We start from the raw sequence: 13545 nt of genomic DNA on the forward strand, positions 1-13545 counted from the left end.
AAAGAGAGGCAAAACTCAATAACAATGTGCAAAGATAGGCAATAATGAACATATATTTTCAAAAGAAACACTATATTCAATGTAAAGATTCTAGAAGGAGATATCACAGACAGTGTTATATAGAAAAGTTTTTGCTTTCTAGAATTTCAGTGTTCACTGATAGAACTGTTTATTTGCACATGCTGCCTGAGGAATTATGAGGGAATTATGCGAATCAGGTAACAACGCAAACACGTGCTGCAAAATCTGTCATGAATGCAATTTACACCGTGCAGTTCAAAGTGTCTACGAAGTGCTAAGTTGTGAATGATGCACCAAACTGCTGAGATCTGGCATACTTTACTGGAACTGTACAATATCACTGCGATCCACACCTTAATCAGCTCTTTAAAAAGTTCTTAAAGCTAGAATATAAATGTAATAGGAATCATTGATGGTGGGTCTCCATCTTTAACTACTGTGAATCACTGACTCCAACTGATCATTAACCTCCCATTTTCTCTCCCTCCCTGTCTGTGGCTCTTAGGTGCCTGTGAGCGGTTGTCATGGAGTCATGGTAATAAGAAGAGTTAAGAGACAGGATGCTATAAGACACACACACACACACACACACACAGGTTTTCCATGTTTTATGGAGATTTTCCATAGACATAATACGTTTTATACTGTACAAACTGCATATTCTATCTTCTAACCCTAACCCTACCCTACACAGATTTCGTATATTACCATATTTGTGGGGACATTTTGTCCCCATAACATAGAGTTTACCAGGAACACACGCACACCTTGGTATTGGTGGTCTATTTGCTGTTTTCTTGAGATCACAACTTGAACTCCAGTAATTTTGGCAATACGCAAGTTATCTAAAATAAAATCAACATTTACTTGATATATATTTTATTATAAAATAAACAAAAAAATTATAAATAAAATAACACACATTCCATAGGAGTAATGGTTTTTTATACTGTACAAACTGTATATTATATCCCCTTATACTAAACCTACACCTAAACCTACCCATCACAGAAAACTTTCAGCATTTTTACATTTTTAATAAAAATCGTTTTGTTTATTTTGGGTTTTGAATTACAAGGACATCGCCATGTCCTAATGTAGGGGGTGTGGCCTGAAACCTGAATACACCAAAATATTAGGACTTTGTATCCTCATAATGTAGGTCAGCACACACACACACACACACACACACACACACACACACACACACACACACACGCGCGCACACACACAGAGAGAGAGAGAGAGAGAGAGAGAGAGAGAGAGAGAGAGATCAACAACAACAGCAGCCCAGAAACAGTCCTAAAACTCAGTTACACTCTCTCTCTCTCTCTCTCTCTCTCTCACACACACACACACACACACACACACACACACACACACACACACACACACACAGAGAGAGAGAGAGATCAACAACAGCAGCAGCCCAGAAATAGTCCTAAAACTCACAGTTACACTCTCTCTCTCTCTCTCTCTCTCTCTCTCTCTCTCTCTCTCTCTCTCTCTCTCTCTCTCTCTCTCTCTCTCTCTCTCTCTCTCTCTCTCTCTCACACACACACACACACAATCACACACACATACACACACACACCTCATCAGTCCAAGGAGGGTGTCTGTGGTTAAGGTCATTAGTGTCACCCAGCATGGACAGCTAAAGTGTTGGACTTACTTTTCCTTGGAGTATCACACTAGATTCCTTTTATACCATAGGAGTGCCAATGAATCTAATCATTTTGTGGTAATGCTAAAAAAGATTCTGCAAACCAAATTATCTGATCAAAATCCAACCAATAATTTACAATAATGAGATGTGATGAATATAATTATGTAAATATCAATAGTAGTATATAGTAGTAGTAGTTCTATATAATAAATCATTATTATTTCTTAAATTATTTTTTTTTATAATAAATGCTAGTAAATTTAATTGTAAACTGAACAAAAACAAATACTACTTCTACTACATTTATACTTGAATAAATGCAATTTATTCTAAAATATTTTGAATAATATTAATAATAAAAATACAAATTAGAATAACATTTGCATAAACAAAAGAAGCCTCTGATGATTTCAAGTCAAACTGCTTAACCATATCAAAGTTTTGGGGAAGAGCAAAAATAGCATGCACTGCACTTCATGGACAGTTTGAACTTGCTCTCCTCATCAATCAGGCGCTGGTGAATTACACTCTCTGACTCACTCACGGGAATCAATAAATTCAGTGCCTCGCTGCCTGAGTTTCTCTGCATCAGGAGCGCTGCATAATTCTGCTTTAGACATGCTTTGAAGACCAAATGAGCATCTCCAACAGGTTACAGGATGCATCAGATGCATTAAAGTCAGACGGAGTCATGTTTGGAAGAAGATTAGGAGCAAAGTGACACCGCCAAGGGGAGTAAGATGTCATTTAGGCGGCGGGAGAATCCAGAGTTTGAGAGTAAGTTAGGAAGGTAAGTGCAGAAGTGGATGTTGGAAAAGCTTCTGAAATGTGATATCAATGCAAAGCAGGAGATGCCTACATGTTGAAAATGGAGGACGGGTATGTCTGAAATAAATAGATGAAATGGTTGAAGTGCTCGGGCCGGGCAAAGGATGCAAATGCAAATCTAGTTGGTTACTTTGTTGTAGAAATCTGCTATGCAAAGGCAAAAGCCAAATTAGAAAAACAGTCATCTATCCTTTCTGGAAGCACTTTTTTTAGTCAAACACTGTCCACCAGAGATCAACTGTACATATTCATCCGAATAAATGAATGGTAATTGTGGGTCAGCTCATGAGTAAACTGAAGACAGGTCTGTCCTGAGTGGCTACTCTGCATTTCTATCAGGTGTGATGAGATAAATAAATGCAGTAATTTCTATCAGAGGCAATAAAACATGCTTCCTGACAGCCTGTGGTATTTATGAACTGAAGCCTGCAACTCAGATTTATTTCTCTCGATGGGGCCGACTTCTCCCTGTTCATCTGCATCAGCATTTGCCCGTGTTCAATTCGGCCCAATGGTGAATTTTTAAAAGGTTGGCATCAATCTTGTGGAACCGATTGCCACATTTAATGAAGACTTCCCTTCGTTTGCAAAGGTTGACTCGAACGCAGGGTGGAGAGAAAGCCGGGGACATGGCTCTACGCGCATCCAGACATTTCACAAACAGCCATAAACTGAAAGGAGATGGTCCGGATGCTCTTTCGTCGAAACTGGCCTCAACTACCCCAGTCACTGGAGCAAGCCAAAACAATAGCGAATAATACCGAGCGATACAGAAAATGGAAATGAGATATATTCAGTGAAAAGCCTGTTTACGACACACAAATCTATTTGGACGTAAAACATCACCAATTTGATAAGGTCAAAATTGAGATAAGAGTTGGTCTTTAGAAAAGTGACCATTTTAAGATTATCTAACATCTTGTATGTTTAAAATGCAGTATTTATATAGAGCAACTCATTGTGTCAGTGTCAAGCACCCAGAAAAAACATCTCCAAAACTTTTTGTCTCTGTGCCGCCTCTCAAAAAGGGAAATAAAATATATGCTTGAATCAATATAAGTTGCAGGAGCAAGCGTTTTCCAATCTTCAGAGCTGTCAAACAGTGTAACCATACTCAATCCCAATTCTTTGCTTTTTACATTTTAGGGTACATTGGGTTTGGGTAGCATATGGCAAATCAATTACACATCTAATTCTTAAAATATAAACATGGCTACATAATCAACGGCAGCGCGAGGCTTGCATTACGTCGGCCACTGGAGTTTTGAGTACAATTAATCATCATTCAAACCCATCAGAGCCACAGTGACACAAATCCCAATTTTGAATATATAAATATACCATAATACCTCCCAGAATTAAAACAGAACTGGGATTAAGATGTAAACAATTGCAACATTTAGCTTGTACACAACAACATACGTTAAAAAGAAATGGAGAAAGCCTCAAACGGATTCTGTATCTTAAGACATTGTAGATGTTCAACATGCTCCACTTAGATCTACGGATGACGACGAGGCCAAGAAAGATCAGAGTTTGAAGACAGACGAAGGTCTCGAGGCACAAACTGAGGACAGTTGATGGTTGATTCCTAATAAGGCCAAATGGAAGACAAGTGGACACAAAGACAAGCGCTCAAGAATATCACAATGCCTGGTAGGAGGAGGAAGAGGCTTGACTTGGGATGAAGGACTGGACAAATTAAAGGAGACAGGCACATACGAGCGGCGTAGGTAGACTAAAAGAAGACAAAATTGTGCTCGGACTAACACTAATGATGAAACGGAAAACAATTTCATGTACTTTAAAACTGTTGCACGAACCAAAAGAGTTGCCACAGTATTTACAGGCAAGGCAAAATTACAACCCGGAAAATTTCAAGAGGCACGTAAAAGGAGCCAATTAGTCAGAGTAATCTCAATATCAAAAGCCCAATCCCACATGCTGGAATCTCCACGGGTGGCTGATGAGAAACTCAAGAAGGCATCGACGTAGAAGCGGAAGCACAAGTCCGTCTCGGGGAGGAGACGTCTAGAACATCTGTCATAGTGTGGACAAATTTGCCAAAGCCTTCGGTGAGGCAAAGACTGGGATAAAAACTATATATAAAAATAATACTGTGCGAACTGAGAGGAATCTGGAAGCCGGTGTTTTGACACTCATCCGAGATCCTCGATGACAACACCTCAGCGCTCGCTCCGAGCAGGCAGCCCACACAACCTACGGCTTGTAGACAGCTGCTTTCTGCAGTGGCGGCTTTCCCGCTTGTCATTACCCCACTTAAAGTTCCATGTCAGGTGTGGAGAAGGAAGAATCTTGAAGAATTCCGTAGCGGAATATGGGAGTGTAGAATCTCTAAAGAGCCACAGATCTTTGCTGATGATTCTATTGTTTGTGGCACTGCTCAGTTTGAGTTTACTTGATGTGTATGGAAATTTGCACGCTTTTTAGGGCTTTCCGGGAAAGGGTACACAGAAAAGTGTCTGGAAAACACATTTGAGGATGGTGTCACAACAGATCTCGTACAAGCCCTGCCTTCCCTGAGAACTGGTAGATCAGCCATTGTTTGGAGTGCAGATGTTGAGTAGGTGACACGGAGGTCAGTGAAACCAACAAAGAGCGGAAAGATTGACACCCGTCCATCAGTGCTACTCTTACGCTGCATAGAGTACATGCATTTATTTATTTTTTGCATTATTATTTATTTTTTGTCATATTATAACTTTTGTCTTTGCTGTTTTCTTGAAATCACATCTTTAACTCCTGTAAGTTTGGCAATACGCAAGTTATCTAAAATAAAATCAACATTTACTTGATATATTTCATTATAAAATAAACAAAAAATGTATAAATAAAATAAAGACCACGTAGACCTAAAATACAACACTTAATTTGATTCAATATGTTAACAGGGTGGTCTTTTATGTCTTAAAGTGATCTAGATTGCAAACTTTTTTGAAGTAATTTTTTGTTTTTAAAGTTCTTTCAAAGTTGCCAATGTGGTCGTATATTTACTGACCTCCAGTAGTGAATCAGTGGAGTGAATCATGGGACGGCATAAAAAAATCTTCCTGCTCACAATGGGGAATATGCTTGACCTTTACATTTATACTGTTCGGCTTTTGGATATAAAAACTTTCCCTGCCTTACTGTATATTGCCCTATCATTCAGAGAGAATTGCCTGAAACCTTGATTCTATGAAGAAAAAGAGAAACCGAAATATTAACACAAGGCAACTTTATGTTCTCTGTCAATCTAGAGGTCAGATTTCAGAGCGAGAGATGACAGTTTTATCAGGACGACAAATAGCAGCAAAGAGGGGAGAAGAAGATCTGTTGTAGAGCTCACCCTGAAGAACAACAACCCTAAAATCTATGGTTCTGGAACGGGATTAAACGGGCCTAGTTTGAATGAAATGGGGGTCACAAACTTGACACCAGGCAATTTGATGCCAGATACAGTATTCACAGTGCAACACTAACACCTAAAACATATGACTGTCAGTAAAAATAAAATGTTGACCATTTAATGTACACATAAGCATTAATATTAGCAATATAAATATAAGCAAGACAAAGTGGAGAAATGGACAAAAAAAAAAATTAGATTCATGGAAATGCTTTGAAATTTCAAACAGGCAGCAAGGGAAACTGAGATTTAAACAACTTTTTACTCAGTAGTCTGCAAACACAGTGATTAGTGTCCTTGTAGCCTGAGGCAAAAAGGTTTATTTGCAGAACCACCAGCATCCAAAGTTAAAGGGCGGGTCATTAAACATTTATTCCTTATTGACTATGCTTAAAACATCCTTCATATAACTGTAAAAGGCATTTAAATTTGACGGCGTCTTAAAAGAGTCATACAAACAGTAAACATTGATGGGTCCGCAGAGTTTGTGTGAAATGAGGCAAGAACAGCATCAAACCTTGTAATGCGACATGAACACAGGCTTCCTATTCTAAAGCCTCTATTTTGCCATTCTGTGACAACATATTCTGATATCTTTAATACCACTTTTGGTTACATCACAGAGGGAAAATAAGTATATAACATTTTATTTTTGAATAAATCAAATCCAATTTTTTTTTTACATTTAATGACCTTTAGCTTACTGAGGTATCATTTACTACAATAATATTTATTAAAGGGGTCCATGATTATACTTTCTCTTTTTTTTCTTTGTTTGAGCATAAACAACATCTGCAAAGTTACGACGCTCAAAGTTCAATGCAAAGGGAGATATTTTCTTTTACAGAAATCACTTTTTAAGGACTACAACAAACGGCATTTACAGAAACCCACACAACAAAGGGGATGAGGCCATGTTGGGATGCTTTAGAGAAGAGAAAGAGTTGTTGCCGGTGGAAAAAGTTTGTCCAAAGGCTGACATACTTAGAGAAGTAAAAAAAAAAATTTAACACTGTACCTGAATTACAACCTCAACGTTTGTCTGTGCACATTTTACGGAGAACAGCTTCCAGAAGACAATACAATGCAGGCTATACGCAGAAAGATTCTCTTGAAAGACGTAGCCATTCCCATTTTGTCGGGACAATCTGTTGTTTATGGATCACAACTTGTAACCATGTCTTATTATTTGTAGTTGTGTTTTCTATTAACAGTTCCAATTATAAGTTTATGTAGTTGCTATGATAGCTATGATGTAAACGAAGGGCAAAGCTTTGCCTCCGCTAGCCTGCTAAATAACATTACAGTATTGATGTAGTGCTTACTTTAGCTTTTGTAAGCTCTTGATTTTGTAAGCCTGTTTACCGCCCCTTAGGAAAATTATCCATGATTTTGTGATCGATTACTGTTTGCTAGACTTGTAGTCAAGACCGCCTAAACCGAGACCAAGACACTACCATGACCAGAGGGTATCGAGACCAAGACAAGACCAAGACAGACCAAGTCAAGACCAAGACCAAGTCGAGACCGGAGGGGAAAAAAAACAGACTAGTGTTGAAGCTAAGCTATAACTTGTATGAATTCAAGAACAGCAGCATACTAGGGTTCAGCCGCAGTTTACATTCAATACATATTAGATGGTATTACTTCAACTACACAGGCAGAACAATACAGAGACAGACCATGTCATGTGTGTGACTGTGAGCTCACTGTAAATGTTTTTGCAGACTGGATGAGATCAACTATGTGTAGCAATTGCATGACAGCTGTTACTGCACTATTAGAGGATTGAGACTCCCTTAACTTTTGTGTACTGTTGAGGACTGACATGACTGGTACTGACTGGTTCATCTGACAAAACATCAAACACCTCCAACACCATCTCGTGGATATTGTAGTATTGTATTGCTAAATCCCCCGACCACTATGTCGTTCTGAGACAGCGAGACCTAGACAAGACCGAGAGGTCCGAGACCAAGACAAGACCAAGACCAAAGACCGTCAAGGCCGTGACAAGACCGAGACCACGTAAAAGTGGTCTCGAGACATACATCACTACTGTTTGCATTACCATAGTTTTCTGACAAATATGATTAAATGGTGGATAACATTGTATCTACAGTATAAGAAAAAAAAAATGAACGACTGGAGAGAGATGAGCTGTAATAATGTAAAATATGTGAAAAATAATGCGTTTTTTGAACAATCAACCATGAAAGCATTTTCTAGTACACCCCAAAAACAAAATCAAGACTTCGTAAAAGGGCATAATAAGACCCCTTTAACATTTTGAATTAGCTCTAACTTTAATATTTTACAATTTAATGTTCCTTTTTAATTTTAGTTTAAGTTTTAGGTATTTTGTTATGTACTTCTGTTATTTTTATTATTATGTTTTTAAATTTCTGTTTAGCTTTATTTTTATTTCAGTTTTAGCAATTCTATTTCCGTTAGTTGCCAAGGCACCACTTCTAATTATCGTTCAAGTTAAGTTTAAGTTTTTCATCTATTTATATTTTATTCAATTTCAGCTTTATTTCAATTATTAAAAATGATACTTAATAGTTTTAGTTTACCATAACATCACTGTGTCACAGCCTTGAACATGAATTGCTACATTCTATTGTTAGCCAGAAGTGAGTGGTTTTAGAAGAACAATAAATTACCTCAAAGCTCATGGACATGCATTAAAAGCAACAAAAGTGATATTCTTTAGCAAATACATTTAGCTCAAGTGGAAGCTAGTCGGAAAACATCTTCAATAAAGCACTTGGTTACCTCTTGTGCCTCTTAACCAAGTTCTTTTTCACAGATTCACATATTGCAGTTGGACATTCACACAGAAGTAAGAGCATGAAATGTAATAACACCAAAGTGCACAGTCTGTGATCACAGCAGGTATCGGAGTGGGGAGGCGTGGATCCTCGCTTGGAGGTACAATTTATTCTTCTCCAACTTGAAAAGTGGCTTCAAAAGAGTGAAGAATTAACAGGGTGAGACGGAAGTGTGTGAAAAGTGTGGGACTGGATGTAGGATGACTCAGAGACATCAAACGCTTCTCCCTTGTAGCTGCCCCTTCCAAAAAAAATACACAGCACAAAGGGCTTTATTCAAGCCACGAAACCACGGTAGGTTTCAGAGGTCGGTCTTGAGCAAAGGTTCAAAGAGCAAAACTTCAGAAAATATTTCAAGTGGACCCCACTGTAAAATCGTATGCTCATCGCGGGATAAAAACGACCAATGATCACAGAGAATTTATGTGAGAATTGGACCAAGTCAGATTCAATGCCATATTTAATTTGAAGTGGACAAAACTGAAGGAAAAATATAAAGTTATTTAAATGTTGTACAGTACTGTTGGGTACCTGTGTGTTTGATCATTCACCTGACAATACACTGTTTTGTTCACTGAAGTTTGTAGAAAGACATATTTTATTTTCCAAAATCAAGCAAGATTACTACACAGTCAATACCACTGCAAATAATGTGTTTGAGTCATTGTTTGGAAAGATTGTATTTATGAGCGAGGAAGTGAGAAATTCTAAATTATCTTTGTTTTTTTGACTTGTCAAGTTAGAGGCATGTCAGTGAGAAAACATTCTGGATGCACAAGTCTTGACAGTAAATTTGTTGAAATATTTGTTGCATTTTTCATTAACAATAAAAACTGCATGTCGCAAGTTGCATGTACAAAATACAATCGTATTGTACAATTACAATCGAATATATTAGAATTAAGTTTAAAGCACTTTCATAATTGAATAATAAAAAAGCAAAAACATACCTGATATGCATTCTTTATTTTTCATTTTTAAGTATGTTTTGTAGAAAAGGTACATCACCATCTTGCTCTACCCAAAGTAATTTGACTGACTTCACAAATATGACTTCACAACTTGTACAACAAACTTCCCCGGAGGTTTGAGTGCACTAAAAGGCACTTTGAAAGGAATGATGTACAAAATGTTGCTGCTTTTTAGGAATAAATACAAATAAAGATAAATTTAAAATGGCAGACGAGATGATTATTATGAATAATACACTGAATATACTGAAAAATATCAAGAGTTTATTTATTAATATATGTATTTATGGTTCATTAATTTTGCATATTTTTATGTTCATTGGTATCACACACTGAGAGCTTAGCAACCTGCTAACAACAAAATGTATTGAAATCAGTTGCTCTGTCCAATCTGTGTGGCGCACAGAGTTGCTGTCTATGTTCCAGATCAGTCATGGTTGTTAGGATGTTAGATGACTAGGTTTTGGAACAGAGATAATGAGTTGTCGACTGACTGACCAACAACTATAACTTCCAAAGTAGGAAACACAAATCTATCAAATCCTCAAGCACTGAACTGGTATTGAAATATAAAGTGGCTAAAGTTTGCAGAAATAAAATTCCATCTAAGCTTTATGTGCACTGGCCCTAACTGCAGTGCCAGGAACCCTCATTACCTTCTGGCATGCTTAAATCTAGCACTTTCAGTTGGCACCATCCATATGCCCCCTCCTACCAACCATTGGAGGGGAACAGTGATTGTTTATTTACTATTTACAGAGGAAAAACCCCTCTACTTCCTGCTCATAAATAATTGACATGTTTGAGTTGGATGAGGTACAAAGTCACACTCCCTCTCTGTCTTCTTCCCTTCAGGCTGTGTGTTTATGTGCATGGCTGTTGGGCAGACTGTGTGTTTGTGTTGTGTGTCAGAGCAGACAACAGACTGAGCTCTCCTCATGGCAGTCTCTCTTCACCTCGTGGCTTTTTTGTCTGAGCTGAACTTCGGGTTATCAATGGAAACACACTCAGTTATCTCGTGCTGCATTCTGTTCAACTCGAAAAGGTGGAACTTACAACTTCCTACATACATAGTAACTTAATTTTACAGACTGTTGGAATATCCCACATCCGATGAGACCCAATGACAATGAATAATTTCTCCTCATGAGTTAAGGAATATCCTATTAAAATAGGCTTTATAGTATATGTATTCTTACCTGACGACATCAAGAGCGGTTGTAGAGGAAGAGGAGGTTTTGTGCGTCATCTCCTGCGACTTAGTGACTTTTCCCAGCTGATACCAAATCCCCAAACTGTTCAGCTCTCTGTGGACAAACCCAGCTTGTTTCATTATCAAGAACATTTAACTTGTTGCGTTGATACTTAACCTAGTTCAAGTTCACTTGCATTTGGGTCCTTTTGTGCAGATGTTAAATTTATGTTGTGTATCTAGGATATCTGATTAAACTCATATAGGATGTTTCATAAAACGGGCTTCAGTTTACTGCTGTTCATTTACTCTTCAGCTTCACCTCATGCAACTATTCCTTTAAGATGCTTCTTTTTCGAAAATAAGTGTTTTCATTCAAATATTTTCATTTTCGCCACACCCCGCCCCGAGTACTCAAGTACTCGTTTTTGAGATCTATCAGTATTCAAAATGAAAAATTTACAAAAATTCCCATCCCTAATTCAAATGCTAACATTTGTAAGACATATCAGGGGTGGCTTTAAAAGCTGTTGGAAAAGCAGCACAAGTAAAGCAAGCGCACATAATGCCCGAAGCAGGCCGCAGGCACTGAGGGGCACTAGAGGAAACAAAAAAAAAAAAAAAAAAAAAACCAGACAGACCAGAAGAACAATCCACTTCGGTTAAAAAAATGACGATTCAGACAGCATAATAAACACGGCTCCAGGATATTTACTTTGGTAAATTTTTTACCCTCAGAGGGAATAGTGACCAAAACATCTAAATCAAACACACACAAATAATTCTCAGAAAACATGTCATGTTTGTGATATGAACTACACTCGATTTATCCAAACATATGATATCTTACCCTATAAATGTATAATTAGCAAGGCTGTGCTTTGATTTCCCCTGTATAACCACATCGCATATAGCCGTGTCGGTGCTGTTCCTGGGGACCAACTTCACACACAGCCTCTCCTTCTTCAAAGCCTGCTCCTCTGAGAGAGAAAGAGATATAAGAGTCATAACATAACAGCCCTAATTATGTCTTTCATTTATCAGCAGTCTAACTACATTTACACCAGAGTTCAAATGTGACTTACAGACACAGACTCATAACTAAAACCTACATTACGCAAACATATCGACTGACCTATTTGTCCTTGGGAAGCCTTATGAACAATGACACAACAATCTAACTACATATTATATATATATAAACTACCTATTTCCTAAAGGTTTATTCAGACAGACTAGCTAAATATATATATGCATTAATATTTGAACACCTTATAAATGCAACGTATATGTGCCTTCAGCCTCAAAACATCATATAAGTATATGAAAGCCCATCATAATTGCATAAAAATGTCTTTGGGAGCTAGAGGGGAATCTTCAGTGTCAAGTGTGTAAGAAGGATATAAGGGGCATGACTGAGAGTGAAATGGCAATATAGTGGCTGAGGCATCTATTAAACATGGTTTTACTACAATAAAGTGGCACATTAAAACCAGCGCCCAATGAGATTCCATCTTCTTTTTAGTCATTCCTCCAGAACCTGCTACCAGACTCGGCCATATTACTCCTGAGCCCATCCCATTCGTTTTGAGGCGGCGCCGGGGCGAGGGCCGTGTAAATGCAATAATAATGAAAATAATAAACAAGCTGCCCTCACTCCCAATGCCAAAATAATATTGCGGCGTTCTCAAAGGCGTGGTGAGAGGAGAAGAGAGAAGACGAGAAGGGGAGAAATACATAGCACTCAAAAAGCACTAAAGCATCAAGGGAATGCATTTCATTAATATTAGATAACCACCATCCACTCCCGCTCTGCACAAATAAATACATAAATAAATAAGCACATCATAAAGAAAAGCTGGGTTCTGGCAGAGATAAACAATGACTCATCGTTCTCCTCTCCTCCTACCTTCGGGGCAAAATGTTTATTTTACTCTCTCGCATTATCATAAATTAAGCTAAACCTGAGCCCATGAAACATTCACATTCACAACCTCTGGAGAAGCGCTCCCTCAGGATGACTACAGAGAAGAGAGAGAGAGAGTGAGAGACGGAGAGAGAGAGAGAGGAGGAAAGCAAAAAAAAAAAAAGTTTATTTTTGAAGGAAACTGCTTACGGGTATCCGTGGTGTCCTGGATCGGAGTGAAGCCCTCTGGCAAACAGTCCTTCAAGTCAATCAACTTCATGTCCACGACCACGTTGCATAATTGCTTCTGCCATACAATTTAGTGATATAATAATGATTATATGAGTTTAAACCATTATAACAATGAGCCTGTTTAATAAAAGCACTTCGCAGGGTTAAAATTAAGTCTGAAAGTGGGCGGCTTTCAATTATGCATGATTCGTACCTACAATGAAAGGCCGCTGTAGTATTTTGGAGACGCGCACACACAGTTTTGTTGAATCGCTGCCCTCTTTTAAGCATGCGAGCACCTGTGTGCTAGCCATCATCTTCAGACATGGCAGCCCAGCGCTAGGGCCAGTCGGTGGCAGGCCAAATTGCTTGTGCTTCAGAACAGGGAGTACTTGAAAACAATCAGGAGCTGTTTAGTTGACATTTTCAAGCATGACTTTTTCCCTCAGCCTTCCCAGACTGGACTCATTATGGTTCCATTTTTCGC

At 38.2% G+C, this 13545-nt stretch overlaps 1 protein-coding gene across 2 annotated transcripts in view; it reads right to left on the minus strand.

Annotated features, from left to right (window-relative positions):
* mvb12bb (multivesicular body subunit 12Bb) overlaps positions 1 to 13545 on the minus strand; it is a 56358-nt gene that overhangs the window by 24686 nt on the left and 18127 nt on the right. For both annotated transcript variants that reach the window (XM_079896686.1, XM_079896687.1), the window contains exons 4-6: positions 13038 to 13134; positions 11772 to 11901; positions 10929 to 11036 (exon numbers count right to left, since the gene is read on the minus strand). In XM_079896686.1, the coding sequence (XP_079752812.1) occupies positions 10929 to 11036; positions 11772 to 11901; positions 13038 to 13134 (335 nt within the window). The remainder of the gene's footprint in view (positions 1 to 10928; positions 11037 to 11771; positions 11902 to 13037; positions 13135 to 13545) is intronic.

Source organism: Squalius cephalus, assembly GCF_949319135.1.
Source record: "Squalius cephalus genome assembly, chromosome: 16".
Taxonomy (NCBI): Eukaryota; Metazoa; Chordata; class Actinopteri; order Cypriniformes; family Leuciscidae; genus Squalius; species Squalius cephalus.